The sequence below is a fragment of the Heterostelium album genome (assembly GCF_000004825.1).
Source record: "Heterostelium album PN500 unplaced genomic scaffold PPL_scaffold8, whole genome shotgun sequence".
In the NCBI taxonomy this organism is placed as follows: Eukaryota; Evosea; class Eumycetozoa; order Acytosteliales; family Acytosteliaceae; genus Heterostelium; species Heterostelium album.
In genome coordinates this window covers 2,129,685-2,145,436 of record NW_008805070.1, presented here as the reverse complement: position 1 = coordinate 2,145,436, position 15,752 = coordinate 2,129,685, and the positions used below count along the sequence as shown (strand labels likewise).

General features: G+C 35.2%; 3 protein-coding genes across 3 annotated transcripts; all 3 read right to left on the bottom strand.

Annotated features, from left to right (window-relative positions):
* Positions 1-1,141: 1,141 nt before the first annotated feature.
* PPL_08487 (uncharacterized protein) lies at positions 1,142-2,110 on the bottom strand (the record flags this gene model as incomplete). The annotated part of the gene is made up of 4 exons (XM_020579303.1): positions 1,142-1,182; positions 1,476-1,515; positions 1,544-1,922; positions 2,001-2,110. 4 exons carry the CDS (start codon positions 2,108-2,110, stop codon positions 1,142-1,144), a joined length of 570 nt encoding a protein of 189 aa, XP_020431142.1.
* A 152-nt stretch (positions 2,111-2,262) lies between these two features.
* PPL_08486 (uncharacterized protein) lies at positions 2,263-4,502 on the bottom strand (the record flags this gene model as incomplete). Its single annotated transcript, XM_020579302.1, has 2 exons — positions 2,263-3,516; positions 3,591-4,502. 2 exons carry the CDS (start codon positions 4,500-4,502, stop codon positions 2,263-2,265), a joined length of 2,166 nt encoding a protein of 721 aa, XP_020431141.1.
* Positions 4,503-4,566: 64 nt separating this feature from the next.
* On the bottom strand, positions 4,567-15,481 carry PPL_08485 (cell surface receptor IPT/TIG domain-containing protein; the record flags this gene model as incomplete). The annotated part of the gene is made up of 13 exons (XM_020579301.1): positions 4,567-5,023; positions 5,110-5,717; positions 6,314-6,356; positions 6,722-8,027; positions 8,124-8,995; positions 9,062-9,147; positions 9,213-10,162; positions 10,232-12,849; positions 12,901-13,560; positions 13,610-13,720; positions 14,010-14,084; positions 14,904-15,050; positions 15,414-15,481. 13 exons carry the CDS (start codon positions 15,479-15,481, stop codon positions 4,567-4,569), a joined length of 8,001 nt encoding a protein of 2,666 aa, XP_020431140.1.
* Positions 15,482-15,752: the final 271 nt, after the last annotated feature.

Below are 15,752 nucleotides of genomic sequence, written 5' to 3'. Positions count from 1 at the left end.
CCTAATCTTGTATTAGGAGGTAAAAAATCAATCAATTTTAATTTCAACCAAAGAAAACATTCTTAAATCCAGATTACTTAAAATTAAAATTCATTTGACCCCCTTTTTTAGAAAGTACTGAATTTACTGTAGATAAGAAAATTTATTTTAAAATTATAATCTCATCGATCAAGATCTATTATTCAAATATTTTATTTTTATTTTTTTTTAAGGATTTTTCCATGAAACTGTTGTATTAACAATTTTTGTCACTGACCAAATCCATAAATATCTTGCCAGGTGGTTTATTCAAAAACAAAAAAAATTTGTTGGATTGGGATGATTTATTTTTTAATATTAAAATAAAAATATTAATAAATTATTAATAAGTAAATAATAAAAAAAATAAAAGAAATTTTATTTAACAATAATTATGATATGAATATAATTATGGTGTTGAATCATATGTTGTATACCAAGCAATACCTTTAGCTTCTATGTTTGTGTGTAGATTTGGTAATAATAATGTTACAACAAATAAAATAAATAAAAGATTTGTGTATTTCATTGTCTGTCTGTATGTCTATTTGAACGGAATGCGCTCCATACGCAAAGGATTCTATAAATATGAAATTAAATGTTAATCATTGAGGAAGTGACTTTACAAGGAGAGAGACCTTACCTACTTTCAACGAAGTACTACGCGGTTGACTAAGTAAAATCCAATACTACTGATCGATAGTCCTTTACCTTAATTCCCTTTTTTCAATAGGTTAATGAAAATGAACGTGAGAATACCACCTCTGTTTAAAAATAAAATTCAAAAATATTAAAATTTTCAAATGATGTTTCATTTTTGGAACAAAATTTCCAAAACCTGTGGTGATCTTTTGTGGAAAAACCAAACACAAAAAAGGTCTACAAAAATCAACAACACAACTTTTGTGAAAAAAAAAAACAAATTTTAAATGAAAAAATTGGGTCAACAAAAAAATAATTTTTTGTGGCTCCTCGAATAAAAAAAAAAAAAAGAAATGCCACGTTTTTCGTTCGTAATATTTACTGATACGCAGTTCACTGTCAATCTTCGAATTAATACAAGAATATAATGCACAGCAATATTTTTAAAGGATAATAGAATCAGTGATTTAGTAATAAATATCTAGAGGTAAGAGGCACAACATAATAATCGATCAAATAAACCTATATTAACAAAAGAATCTATTTTATCAAACAGAGAAACCACTTCTTGTTAAAGAGTGAGAAAGAAAGAGCTATTACCAGAATATTGGAGAAGTTAGATCTACGGTGGTCTATAGTTTAAACTACGTATTCGTAGCGCCGATCCTGCTACTCATTTCCCATAGCTCAGTGCATGTCTCACCACAGATCCGTTACTATGCATGTCCTTCCTACATAAACAATGATAAAGCCGGACGCAACATATACCAGGTTAGCGATTTGTGCTCATGTATTGGAAGGCGCTTCGTTCTTACGTGTAGCATCATCCGATGACAGTACGATTGGTACAACATCCTGTGTTCACAATAGCAACATCACAAACGACAGACTCTTTAATAACTTCCACTAGTAACAATACAGCACGGCATCGACAGGTAGATTTAGCGACAGCAAGCATTGGTGGCAACATGTTGTCGAGTATGACGACATCGGCAGCGACTTCCATCGCTTCGACATCCTCGTCTTCAGTACGACACTCCACTTCCACCTTGAGAGAGAGAATCCACCAATAGAACACGCACCATCTTACTGCAGCAGTGATGTTACCACCTGCCGACCAAACATGGTTATCCTTCAACATCATCGATGAGAGATCCATACGATGACCGTCGCAACCACCGACCAACATGGCATACTTCTCAACCAAATGGAACCCAGGTGTTGTCTTTCTCCGGCTACTTTTCCGTGCCACTTGAAGGCATCTACAATACCACACATATCCGAAACACATGTAGTAATACCACTCGATCTCAGCAGTATATTTAAAGACAAAAGTTCACCTGGCACCTCTAACCTCTGCTAATACAACAGGTCCATTTACAGGATTGAATTCTTCACCATCTTTAATATTCCATTTTACACTGAAATAAAAATAAATTGAAATTAACATTGAATAAAGTAATTATAGCAAAAGTGTGATTAATATTTTTATTCTTAGGTGCACCTTTGAAATTCAAACAACTTTTAATAGATTGATACCAAATTTATTTTATTCTTCTTTTATATATTCGTTTAAAGTAGTAAAGTTTATTTATGATGTACTTAAATAGTACTGTATCCTTGAGACCAAATGTATTTTCCGTCTTTGCTATACACAACTATTTCAGGCATTGAGGTAAGAAGTAAGAAAGTTTTGTCATATGGTTCTGCATTATTTAGTAGATTACCTGAATCAATCATATATACTAAGTTGTTATTGGTAGTACAAAATTGAACACCATCGATTAATCTATCATAGATAATTTGAAAAACTCCGAATCTCCAAAGTGATTCACTTTGACAAAAAATAACATTTGGTGGTGATTGTTGAATGATTTGATTTGAAAATAAATTCTTAACTGAATATTCTTCATTTTCTATTTGCATGCTTAAGAATCTACTTTCATATTGATACTCATAGTTCGGTTGGGTTGCATAGTTATTAAATGCCTTGGAGTTTCCAAAATATCCATATGTCATTGATCCTGTTGCTGTACGATATACAATTGCCCAATCTGTTGGTTGATCACTTCCTGGTGCTGGAAGTTGGAGATATCGAGACGATTGAATGTTTGGTGAGTTCAAGATTCTAGTGGGATAGCAAACAGATGTTCCTGTTGATGAGTCGACGAAGCAAATACAGCCTGTACCGTAACGAACATACATTCTGAGATCTTCTTTGAATTCGGTAATTGATATTTCATCATATTTCCAGAGAACAGTTGATCCAGAATTTGGATTTCCACCATATAAATATACCCCATATCTATCACCAGATGGTGTCTTCTTGACAATCAAATAATCTCTTCCATTGGTGATGAATTGATTGACTCCAAGATAATTTGTTGGGGTATCGAGATGGTCAATGAATGAACCTGGAATCAATGCAATCCTGAATGATGTTGAATATCCTAATTTCGACCAAATCATCTTGTTTTGATTGTTTTGAACGATCATTCCATATTGTAAACCATAAAGATTATTATCAAGAAGATTGAGATATTGACCTCCAAGATTCCAACATCCAATTGCTGCATAAGTTCCAGTATTACCTTTCAAAACAACATTTCCATCTGATTGAATTGTAATTGAATATGGTCCTGTTGAAGATGTTACACCCAATGAATATACTTCAGAACCTCCGGATTTAAGTGATAAATATCCATTTCCTTGAGAGTTGATTGTGAGTGATGAACTTGATGTCTTGAGTGATCTACCTTCTGGAAGTGTTGTTGGACATTTCAATCCAAGTGAATCTAAACATGCACCTGGGAACAATGGAATTGATTTCGAACTTTCAACTAAAACTGAACTTGGCTATATGAATTATTATTTGAGAAAATAATTAATACATTATTAATAATACAATAATAATTTTTAAAACCACTTACATATTTCCATATTTGATTTTGATTTGATGAATCACAAGTTTTGAATTCAACTATATTTGAAACAGTATTGAGTTGAAGACATAATGAAGTAATATATTCTTGAATTGTGTATTGTCCATTTGTTAATTGATTGAGAATATAAAAATTGTTTTGAGGAAAATATGTTATTCCTATTAATGTTGTTGCTTGTCTGTCCATATACATCATTGTTTGTGGATTGTAAAGATGTGGTCCAAATGAATCATATTTCAAATACCAGAATTGTTGAAGATTCGATTGATCACATGTTGAAAGTGTTACTGATGATGCAAATGTTGTTGGTGATGTCAAGCATTTCTGTGATCCAACATTTTGAATCATCTTATATTCAAGATCTTGATATGAAAGGAATGATGGTGTTGAATCACTTGTTGTTTTCCAAACAATACCTTCATTTATCCAACCTGGTAAATTTGGAATAATTGAATATCCATACACTAATCCTGATCCAAGCGATGGAATTTGAGTTCTTGAATATCTGTAAACTGGTTTGGTAGAAGGTATTACAGAATTTGGTGGATATACTTTGAAAGCAATACCATCGTTCACCCAACCACTTGAAGTGAATGAACTATCGGTTGTATAATAGAATCTATCACCATTTGATTGAGTGAATTTGAATCGATAAACAAGTACTTTCTCAGTATCAGTTGATGTTGTTGGATTCATAATTACAGACCATGGAACTTGGAATGCTATGAATGAATATCCTCCAAATGACCATCCAAAGTTTAATGATAATGTAAATGGAGTAAAATAAATAGCTCTAGATGCTCTAGCATCATTTACATTTGAACTCATATCTTTGAAATTATTGTCAAATGGCCAATATCCAACCAAACCTGGTTCATTTCCAACAATCTTTTTGTTCATTATTTTTGATATTTGTGTTTGGGTGAGTGCAATATTCCAAAATGATATATCATCGATAGATCCATCAAAGTGTGGTTCGGTCGGTTATATTATTATAATAATTTGCACCAATATATAGCATATTTAATGAATTAGCACTCAAATTGGAACCTGTTGTTGTTGTTGTGAGTTTAACAGCATCCAACCAAATTTCCAATTGACCATCGGATCTTCGAATAGCAGCAACAAGATGCCAATTTCCATCAAGTATTTGTGATGTTGATGAAGTTGATCTGTAAATACCAAATCCGTTGTCAATTGTGAAAACAATTACTCCATTTGTATTGATTACAATTCTCCATCCACCTTTGTTTGTACCTCCGGATGCAGGTTTATTTGTTATGATTGTTCCTGGTAATGTTGTTTGAACAAGAGATGTCACTGAGAATTCATTTGTTCCAAAATTATAAGCAACTGAGTTGTCAATCAGAATTTGACTAATTGGTCCGATAAATACTCCATAATCATTTGATTTAGGAATACTTTATTGATAAATTATAAAATATAAATAAAAATTTAATTAGTTAACATTAATGAATAATGTCATTATTAAAATAAATATACCTACTCGTATCGATATCTAAATTCACCATTTGATTCTTGATAATAATACTGTGGGACAGTAACTGGTGACGATGATGGAACTGGGTAACGGATATCAACATCGTCAAATGAAAATACAACAGGGTTTAAACCATTAATATCGACAAGACATTGACCTGGATTTGATGATTGATATGAGATCTCATCGACGGTTCCAATGGTCGCTGGAATTGTTGAATCAGCATATTTGAATGAGATTCCAAGACTCGAATTTCCAAAAACCGATACTAAAACAATTGGAACAGCTCTTAAAACTAAAGTTGTTTGTTGTGTTCCTGCTGCACTACCTACAAGCTTTGTTGATCCATCACTGTATTCAATGTTCAGTCCACTCAGGTGGTTAACACTATCAAAGTATGGTGTGATTTTTGACATGGTTTTGGGAGTTGTAGAATTGGTCACTCCTTCAACAATGGCATTCTTAAAGGTCTCCAAGCTATCAGGTATCGTTACTTGAGCATCTACCTTGGTATAAAGATTTAGAGATAACAATGTTACAACAAATAAAGTAAATAAAAGATTTGTGTATTTCATTGTATGGTGTATTTTGATATGATCTCCAAGATTTAAAATCTAAAGATTTAAAATCTAAAGATTTAAATTCATATTTATAGTTGACTCTTTGGTTTTGAGAGAAGCTATAATATCTCTTATTTTGATAGACTTGTCTATTTTCAACGAAATTCTACGTGGCTTACTAAATTTTTTTTTTCTCCTTTTTTTTGCACAACCACTTCTATTATTGGAAAGTAAAAATTTAAAACTCTAAAATTAATTATTTTTAGTTCTTTTGGTTTGTAGTGCCTCGAAAATGGCTGATGTGGTTCTCAAGAGCTGTTATTCTTTTTTTTTTTTTTATCATCGTGTTTATTGACTTTACTTTTAATATATTGTATTTGGTAATAGCACTTAAATTTAACAACTACAATAAACAATGATACAAAATAAAAGAAAGTATTTTTATAGTAAGAACCACACGATCATATAATATAGTTAGTAAATCTTTGCATTTTTAAGAGTGTACGAATAAGTAAATAAATAATATTAATATAAAACTACTTTGCAGTTAAATAACAATTAATTGTGTTATAACTTTGTCAATGATTGTTGAGGGTTTGCAAAAAAAAAAAAAAAAAAAAAAAAAAAAAAAAATAAGTAGATGATCTAACAAATGATGAAGAGATTGAAGTGTTGTATGGTGTTGTTCTTGATCTAATATTAAGAATCGAATAACCTTAATGTATATTAAACAAGTTCTTTGATAATTATATTTGTTTAAACATATTCTCTTGTAGTTATTGAAGAATGTTAAAATCAATTAAAACCCCACACCTGACCAGACATAGCAAAAATAGTATTCTGCAGTCGCCACAAACTTTTTTTCGTGCAAAAAAAAAAAAAAAGTGTGAACAGCAAGTGGTTCGCTATGTTGGTTTTTTTGTTTTTCTCACTAGCTTTAATTGACTTTTAACAGATGATTGTTATTATTATTGAATTGAATTGATGAATAAAATAATAAAAAAAGAAAATTGTAATTTAAATATATAACAATAATTTATATATAAATATTTATTTACTCTAGTGAAAGATTGAGAATATTTGATGGTTGTCCAGCAATAAAGACTTGAGCTGTATTTGGTAACTGATTTGAATAGGCACATTCGATATAACTGCTACTCTTGAAGGTCGTGCATGTCTGTATGTGGTTATCATAAACAAGTTTGACATAGGTTGTAGCTGCGTCGAATGTTACACCAAGGTCAACTGGAACAAAGTTTGTACCATAGAATAATAAGTTATTTTCATCACCAATCCTGTACTTGGAGATGGTTGGTGGAAGATAGGAAATGGTATCGTTTATTCCAAGATCAATCGATTGATCTGACACTGTTGCTGTAACACTCAGGTTTGCTCCTATACCAGGAGGAATGTAGCACTCTACAAAGTAATCGAATGCATTACAATCAATGTCGCTTGCTCCCACTGTGAACTCAACTTCTTCTGTTGAGATACCCCATCCATATCCAAAGATTTGAATCAATCCTCCCGAGGTTTTAACAAATGTATTGTTGAAAAGTGAAACGACTGGTGGAAGGTATGTGAACTGAGAGTTGACAGATTGATCTCCGGCTTGGATGACGAGTGGTTGGGTGAGTGTATCGAATTCCAGTGTAAAGGTAATCTCATCATTGGTGAAGTTGTTGATTTCAACGAGATCATCATCGATGTAGATGAGTGGTGGCAAGTCAGAGTCTTCAGGATTACCGAAACCATTACCCAGTACAATAATAACATCATTGGGATCACCAGAGCTCGGTGCGAAAGCGTTGATTTGAGGTCCGCTGAAACTGAATGATTGGGTCTCGAGAGTAGCGATTGTGTATCTTGAAGTTTGATCAGCAACAGATACAGTCACTGTACGATGGTCACCAATGGCAGATGGTGTAACACAAACAATTGAATCCGATGAAATACCAATGATTGGAGAACATTCAAGTCTCTCATCAATCATGATCTTGACTTTACTGACATCATCACCAAAGTTGGAACCGAAAATAGTCATGATATCAGTACCGTAGCTCTCAATAATATTTGGAGAGATATCGCTGATCGCTGGTGCATTGTATGAATAGAAGAATTTGGTTCTCTGAAGGTTGAATAAAGTTTGGTCGGTAAAGAGTTGAATCAAATGTTGAGTACCTGAACCCTTAGGAACTGTACACACTATTTGGTTGGAAGAGATAAGTGTAGTGGATTGACATTCATAGTCACCAACTGCAACAGTCATCGATGAATTGAATCTGATACCATTGAGAGTAATTATATTACCACCCACGGTTGGTCCGGTGGAGTTGCTGATGGATGTCACAACTGGTCCGATTCCTGTGCAAATAGAATCGAATCTTTTGGCTGTAAAATTACTCGACTTGACCATCTGGATATCACAGAGTTGTGTATTGACTGTTGCGATCAACATACCATCGACATCACTTGTGATGACACCATTGTAATTGGCTGGCTTTGGAAGATAATAAAATTCTAAATCTCCAATTGAAACTCTGCTTGCTGCTTCACTTATCATGATACTCTCGAGAACGAATGTAATTGAGACTATGGAAAGAGGTGATAACAATGTGTATCTACTACCGGTGGTACCAATCGTTTGGTATCCAAGATCTATTTGATGGCCATTCTGGTCACGATTGATTTCATCGATAAACTTAATCGGTTGATTGCTATGCTGATTGGTTGGATCCAATACCAATGTCTGAATTGCTTGGCTTTGACTACGTATGGTTATCCACTTGTCGATGGATATCTCCAACTTTTCCTGTTCATATGGAGTGAGTGAAGTGACACTGCTCTCATTCATTGTATTCATGTAGGAAAGCAGGAGTTGGTGAATACCCGAGTCCAATGATCTTTCGTCCTGAAGAAGTGGTGCTTGTGAATCGATTGGATCTTCGATCAACTCTTGTAATCTTCTCGATTGGAAGTTCATCGGGAAATTCATAAGGACGATACCATTATTAGCAACGACAGCTACCTTTGGTGCAGGTGGTTTAATAATGTAGTTATTGATGAGAATGGTCTTAAAGTTGATCTCTGTCTTGTATTGTTTCTTAACCAATTTGGCGAAACCATCCATTGATTGAACACCACTAATTTGGAAGGTCTTAATCATCAGCTTCATCAAGTAATCCACTGGAATAACATCGGCATTATCAACTCTATTAACTCTGGCACCATTACCATCAGCATAGGATGGACCCATCCAATCCCAAGCAGCTGCAGCTGATCTTCTTACAATCTTTTCCAAAGTTAAACCTGGTGGATCCATTGCCTTATCACTTTTCATTAAATATTAGTAATTAGTATTAGTATTTTTTCAAGAAAAAAACTTGTTAATAACATACTCTGTATAAGTTTCAATATTAGGGAAATTATCAAAAATATTATCAAAACATGGATCAAAGTTTGCATTCTTTCCAACAACTAAACTCTATAAATTATAAAAAAATAAAATTAACAATAATAAAAAACAATTAAATTATATGTTTAACTTACATTATAAAGTTTCTTTGAAATAGCTAAAATTACACCATTTGCCCAATTTGGACTGATGGCATTGATGTTGTATAATAGAGTTGCTTCATTCTGTGCACCAGCTTGGTAGTAGATGTATTGAAGTGTCATAAAGTAAGCAATTTCTTCTTGACACATATCTACTGTCAGTCTGATAATAAACGGTGGTTGGAAACGAGTTGTTAAAATGGTACCTGTGGTATCGATCATAAATTGGTAGTTCTTTCTCTTGGGATTTGGAAGTTTGGTCATGAATTCCGATACGAATTTGAGTAGAATGAAATCCTTGTTGGTATTCAAATTGTAGGTTCTCGCTGGTTGCAATCCGGCATAGGTGTATCCATAGGCGGCAGGATAGTCAGGTGCTGCATAACCAAATGGAAGTGTTCTATCGATTTCTGTGACACGTGTATCCGCTTGCAAACATGCAACTTTCAGTGCGTCGTAATCACATACCGATCCAATGGCTTGGTCGAACGCCTGGTAGTGGAGAGTCATGATATCCGTTGCAAAGAAATTCATAATATCGGGTTGGGTTACCGGGAATGTCGCTGGAGGGGTGACCGATGTCATCTCGCCACCTGCTGGTGCTACATTGGTACGGGTGGTTCTGAGTGCTTGGAACTCGGCGAGCACATCATGTGCCGCTAGGATGGTGGCTGGGAGAACTTGGTAGACTTCCTTTGGCAACTTTGAGTAATGAACATTGGCAATATAGTCTTTGATTTCGATGTTGATTGGGTTTGTCCAGGTGGCTGGTCTGTCAAGCTTGATCGGTTGGTTAATTGCAAAAGAAAACTCAATGGCATCTCTATCAGAAGGACTAGTCAGTTGACCGGCTGCATTCAAAGTGTTGTAGTGTCTAATCATTCTGTGGAATTGATAAACCAATGTTGGATGCTGAATACAAATAACTCCACCACCACGGCCACCTATAAACAAAGAAATAAATGGTTAATTTAATAAATCATGACTAAGAATTGATTTAAAATAGTAATTACCTTGACCATTATGTCTATTGCTATCACCAACACAGAAATAATTTTCATTGGCATTATTTGCGTTTGCACCATAAGCTGGGTACATTGGCAGACCAAATTTAGCATGTTCATTTTTTCTTCCGGTGTATTGGTAATCATAGTATTTGAATCCACCTCCTCCTTTTGGTTTTCGAGTGGCAAGTAGTTGAGGAAGTTCAAGGAATGCAACATTCAAGACTTGTTCGGTTGGTTCCATCTGTTTGGCAGCGATGGCATAGAACATTTCAATGAACATCTTTCTCTGGAAGTGATCGGCTACAACCATCCACAAATCGATACCATCGTAAACTCTTGATTGCTGTTTCTTTAGGATGTATTTGCTGAGTGTTGGTGGACGTGGTAAATTAGCATTTCCAAATGGACTGGTTTTTCTGGTGAAATCGGTTCCTATCTTCATAAAGTAGTAGGCATTGAGATTACCGTTGGCCACTGCAATCTGTCCGGTTCGCCACCAACATACATTCTCTAGGGCAACGGTACCGGCGATGACAGCTTTACAATCGGCCATCAATTCACTTGGCTTCTTCTTGTCTGGTGTTCCAAGCGACGGTACACGATCGCTGTAACCGAGATGTTGAGAGAGATAATCATAGAAATAGGGGTATTGATTCATTTGAATTGGTGTCCAGGTATTCATGTTTGCAAACACACGGTGCTTATCAAGTGGATTACCGTCATTGAATGAAATATAACGGAAAACATGCTCCAGTTGATTGAAAGAATAGCAAAAGAAGTATTGATTGAAATCTTTGGCACCAAGGAATTTAATACCTTTGTCTGGTCCATTCAGTGCTGTACCAGAAGCGGCTTGGTACGAAGGGAAAGCGGGATTGGAGTGCTCAATATGAATTCCACTGATATGTCCAGTCACAGGTGCAGGATCATCCCAAAAGATCATACCTTTCAGATGACCATGTGCACCATTTGATGTTTTTCTCTTTGATTTCGATCTTTTACCGGCTTTAGTTCTAGAGTCTGGTTGATCGTTGAAAAACATATAGTAGTAATCTGGGTGTTGTAAGAAAGTTGCTTCTATTGGACTGGTATATGTGTTGGGTGTTGGATGCTGTTGGAGATTTATTCTTCTTTCGAGACGATCCATAGTGGAATCTATGTAGAGATATGGGTTGCTTGCTCCCGAACTGAGTTTGTAGACAAACCACCAATCGACTGCTGCACTCGAACCGTCTGCTCCACCTGGTGCAAGACAAGAGAGTGTATTTGAAGTGTAGGTAATTTGATCCATTGAATCGACTGCTGCGGTGAGTGCGTTGGGTTGCACTTGAATCTCCACTGGATAGACTGCCGGTGCGAGTGCTGCAATATCACAAGTGATCTCAATGTTGTTGGTGACCACTACAACGTTGTTACACGCATTGGCACCCACAGTAACAGTTATCAAACCAGCTGTATTTCCAAAGCCTGTTCCCTCAAGAGTGATGGTGGCAGCATGCTTTTTCGATCCATACTTTGGACTGACTTTGGTAATCGATGGACCGACATAATTGATGTTTGTACCAGTGTTGTATTCGTGTTCGACATCGTTGGTATCGACAACAACCAAAACAATTGGGAAAGCACCTGGAATATGAGCCGGAATGGTGCAAGTGATTTGAGCGACTTGGATGACACATGTTGTGATATCCATGATTTCAGTATCCAGCTTGACAGTTGAGACGAGATCCAAGTTGGTTCCATCGATCACAAGATTACCTCCACCCTTAGGGATGTTTGTAGATTGTGCCTGTGCAGTTACTGTCGGTTCAAAGTAAGTGAATTTCACGGTTGATGTATATGCAATGGTTTTGATGGAGAATGATAGATCTTCGGCTTGAACGGCATCACCTGGTTGCACCATACACGTCATTCTGGTTGCGCCGACCTGTTCCAATCGCTCACACAGTTTATCTTTAATCTTGACTACAAAGTATTTATCGATATCGTCTTGAGTCATACCAAGTGGGAAATCCTTGATGGTCAAAGTGACAGCGGTCTCAGAGAATACATATCCGTTGGCCGGAGTGATAGCAGAGATCTCTGGTTTGGCAACGGCGATCTGAACAGTGTTGGAATCACCGCCATCAGAGTTTACAATAAGATTAACATTTCCTACTGAGAGTCTGCTGGCATCGACGTCGACATAGAGAATCTTGTCGGTGGATGCACCGGTTGGTACAAACACCTGATCGGCAATCTTCACCAAGTTGTTCGCAAAGAATCCAGTTCCCGTTATTGTCACAACCCAGTTGGCTTTGTCAATGATTTTAGCAGGTGAAATCGATACGATGTTCGGTGTGTAATAAGTGAATTGCTCGGTGGGTGGCGAACTATATTGGCCACCGCCAATCGTTGCCACAAGACTATGAGTGACACCAGTGATATCATTCAAATCGAAAGCACTAGCTCTACATGTAAAAGTATCGGCAGTGATAGTAGTAACATCGATAGTACATATCGATCCACCAATATTAGCTGCTGTTACATCCATCAAGTAGTGTCCTTGAACAACAACATTGGTTCCACCAGCTGCAAATCCTCTCTTTGGATTGATAGTTAGAATTTCAGGAGCTTTCAGAAAACTAATATTAGTAAAGAGATTCTATCAATAGAGAATCGATAATTAACTTTACTTACTGTAGAATAAGAATTTTCTGTCACAATGAGCTTGTTGAACATCGATGGTTAATGTGATATCTTGTTGGTCTGCTTGACTTGGTGCTAGCGCTACGTTGGGTGTCGTGCAACTGATTGCGCCTGTCAGTTTGTCTACTTGGGGATTGGTGCATGGTTGTCCACCGACAGTGATGGTGGAGAAAGAAAAACCGAAGATATCGTGGAAGTTGTCACCGTTCAGCACGATGACGTGTGTTTGTCCTGCGATACCACGATCGGGTGTGACCGACCTAACGACGGGAAAGACATAGTCAAAGTTGCTTGGCCCAATCACTTCCAATCCTGTGTAGGTTCGCACCTTAATTACATAACCACCGATGTCTGCTGGCGAAATATCGGGTATTACACATTGGATTCTGTTGGGTCCGACACTGTTGATGGTGAGCGCGTGAACAGCACCGTCGTGACGAATCATCTGTGCAGTGGGATGAGGATCGTCGTCGTTGATAATGAAGTAATCTCCTTGGAGACGGAGTGTTCTGCCGTTGGCATTGGGGTAGTAAGACTGTGGCGAGAAGTCATTGATGATCGGCTCGACATATTCGAATGCACCACTAAAGTATGGAGCGGCATTGACATCGAAATGAAGATTAAATATCGCTGAGGTTGAACCTAGCCTACGTTTCTTTGAAGTGGAATCAAAAGGTGCTCTCGGTACAGTCCAACTGTAGGTATCTCCAAAGTTTCCATTGTAAGCAAAAACAACAGGTGGATTCGTTTCCAACTGTAATCGAAAGTATTGGAATATTTGGAAAATTTCTACCAACTACTTTGAATCTATAATAATTTATTATAATTGAAAAATAAATATCAATATCATGTGTGAGTGATGATCACAACCAACTTTAAAGAAATAAAATGAAAATGAAAACGTAAAAAACAAAAAGATAAATGTTACATATTTGTTAAAAAGTCAATTAAAACTAGTGAGAAAAACGAAAAAAAATTGACAGCGAACCACCCATTTTTTTTTGTTTATTGCATAATAAAAAGTTTGTGGCGACTGCAGAACACTATTTTCGCTATGTCTAGTAAGGTGTGGGGGTTTATTTGATTTTTAACATACATAAAGTTACCACCATCATATGCTTTAAGTTTTGAATGAGAATCTATTTCTATTGCATAAACTACACTGACTAAACTGATTACAAATGATATTGTAATCAATAGTAGTTGCAGTTTTTGTTTATTTATCATTATTTTTAATCTCTATCTCTATCTCGATATTAATATTTTTAATCAATTATTATAAAACGATCAAGATAAAGATAATTATATATATATAACTATTAATAAAAATTAATTATATAGAATAAAGTTTTGTGTTTTGTTTTATTTTGATATGTTGATTCAAAGTTTGACTAAAAAAAGCAATCAATATTAAGAGATATAAAAACTGACTAAAAATAATATATTGAGTATTAGATTGAAAAACACACTTTGTCTATGGTTCGTTCAATCAATAATCACGTGATCATTGCAAAACGAAAGTTTGGGTGATTGATTCGATCTTGTGGTTGATTCTGCAGAATTCTATCATTTCATGTTTCTTATGTTTGATTGTTTTTTTTTGCCTCAATCATTTAGACTCTGAACCAATTTGGTTGTGGAGGGGGTAGGTTATCTACCAAAAAAATCAAACGACTTTTTTGTTGCGATCGATCAAAAAAGTATCGATATTTTTTTGCTTTTGTTTTTCATTGTGAGGTTTTGCTTTTGTTTTTGATTGAATAAAAAAACAAGATTAACGGTGGTGATGTTTATTGTTTACAATAAAACAAGTCGTTTGAATCAATCAATTTTTATTAACCTATCAGGTAGGTATTGTTTATTATTTACAAATATTAAAAAATTGTTTTATGATTTTTTTTTTATATCTATCACATATATAGTTGATAGTCGAGATTTAACTTATTATTATAAAATAAAAAATAAGAGGAGGAGAATAGAAGGAGTTTACTATTTTTGTAAGATTTCCAATAATATTCCAATAGATAGGGCTTGTTGGATAAGCAGATTCAATCTTTGAACATATTGAACACGCATTGAATAGTCCAAATAAACGAGAACCATCTTCCACTTGTTATTTAACCACTTGTTCCATATACTATATTAGTTTGATTCTTTACATATCTTTTGATGAATTAGAATTAATAAATTGTTTTTTGCCAAAAAAGTAGTAGAGAGAAGAGGCATGTTTCATTGATGTAGATATTTACTGTATTTGAATTCTTATATGGCAGCAGATTGAATATTTTTTAACAGGTTGTTCAAAGGTATACAAACACGTCATATCTTTCCTATGAAACCTTTATAATCCTATGAGAATTATTATCAAAAAACAAAGTTAAAAACATGAAAAAATCCTTTTTTGTGCGATGCAAAAATATATATTTTTTTTGAGAGAGAATCCACCAATTGAACGCGCCCTCTTAACTGCAGCAGTGATGTTACCACCTTCTGACCACACATCGTTATCCTCCAACATGTCATTGATGAGATATCCATACGATGACCATCGCAACCACCGACCAACATTTAATACTTCTCAACAAAACGGAATCCAGGTGTTGTCTTTCTCGTTCCGGCTACCTTACCATGCCACTTGACGCCATCGAGGTACATTGAAATTGGAGCAACACTGATTTTGAAACTACAACAGCAAAACCAACAGCTTCATCGCCAATAACAAGAGTACCAAATACAGTAACCACAACCTCATAATCTTCTTTAGATACATAGTTATTCAATAATAAACAAACATTTCGTTCTCTCTCTCTCTCTCTCTCTCTCTCTCTCTCTCTCTCTC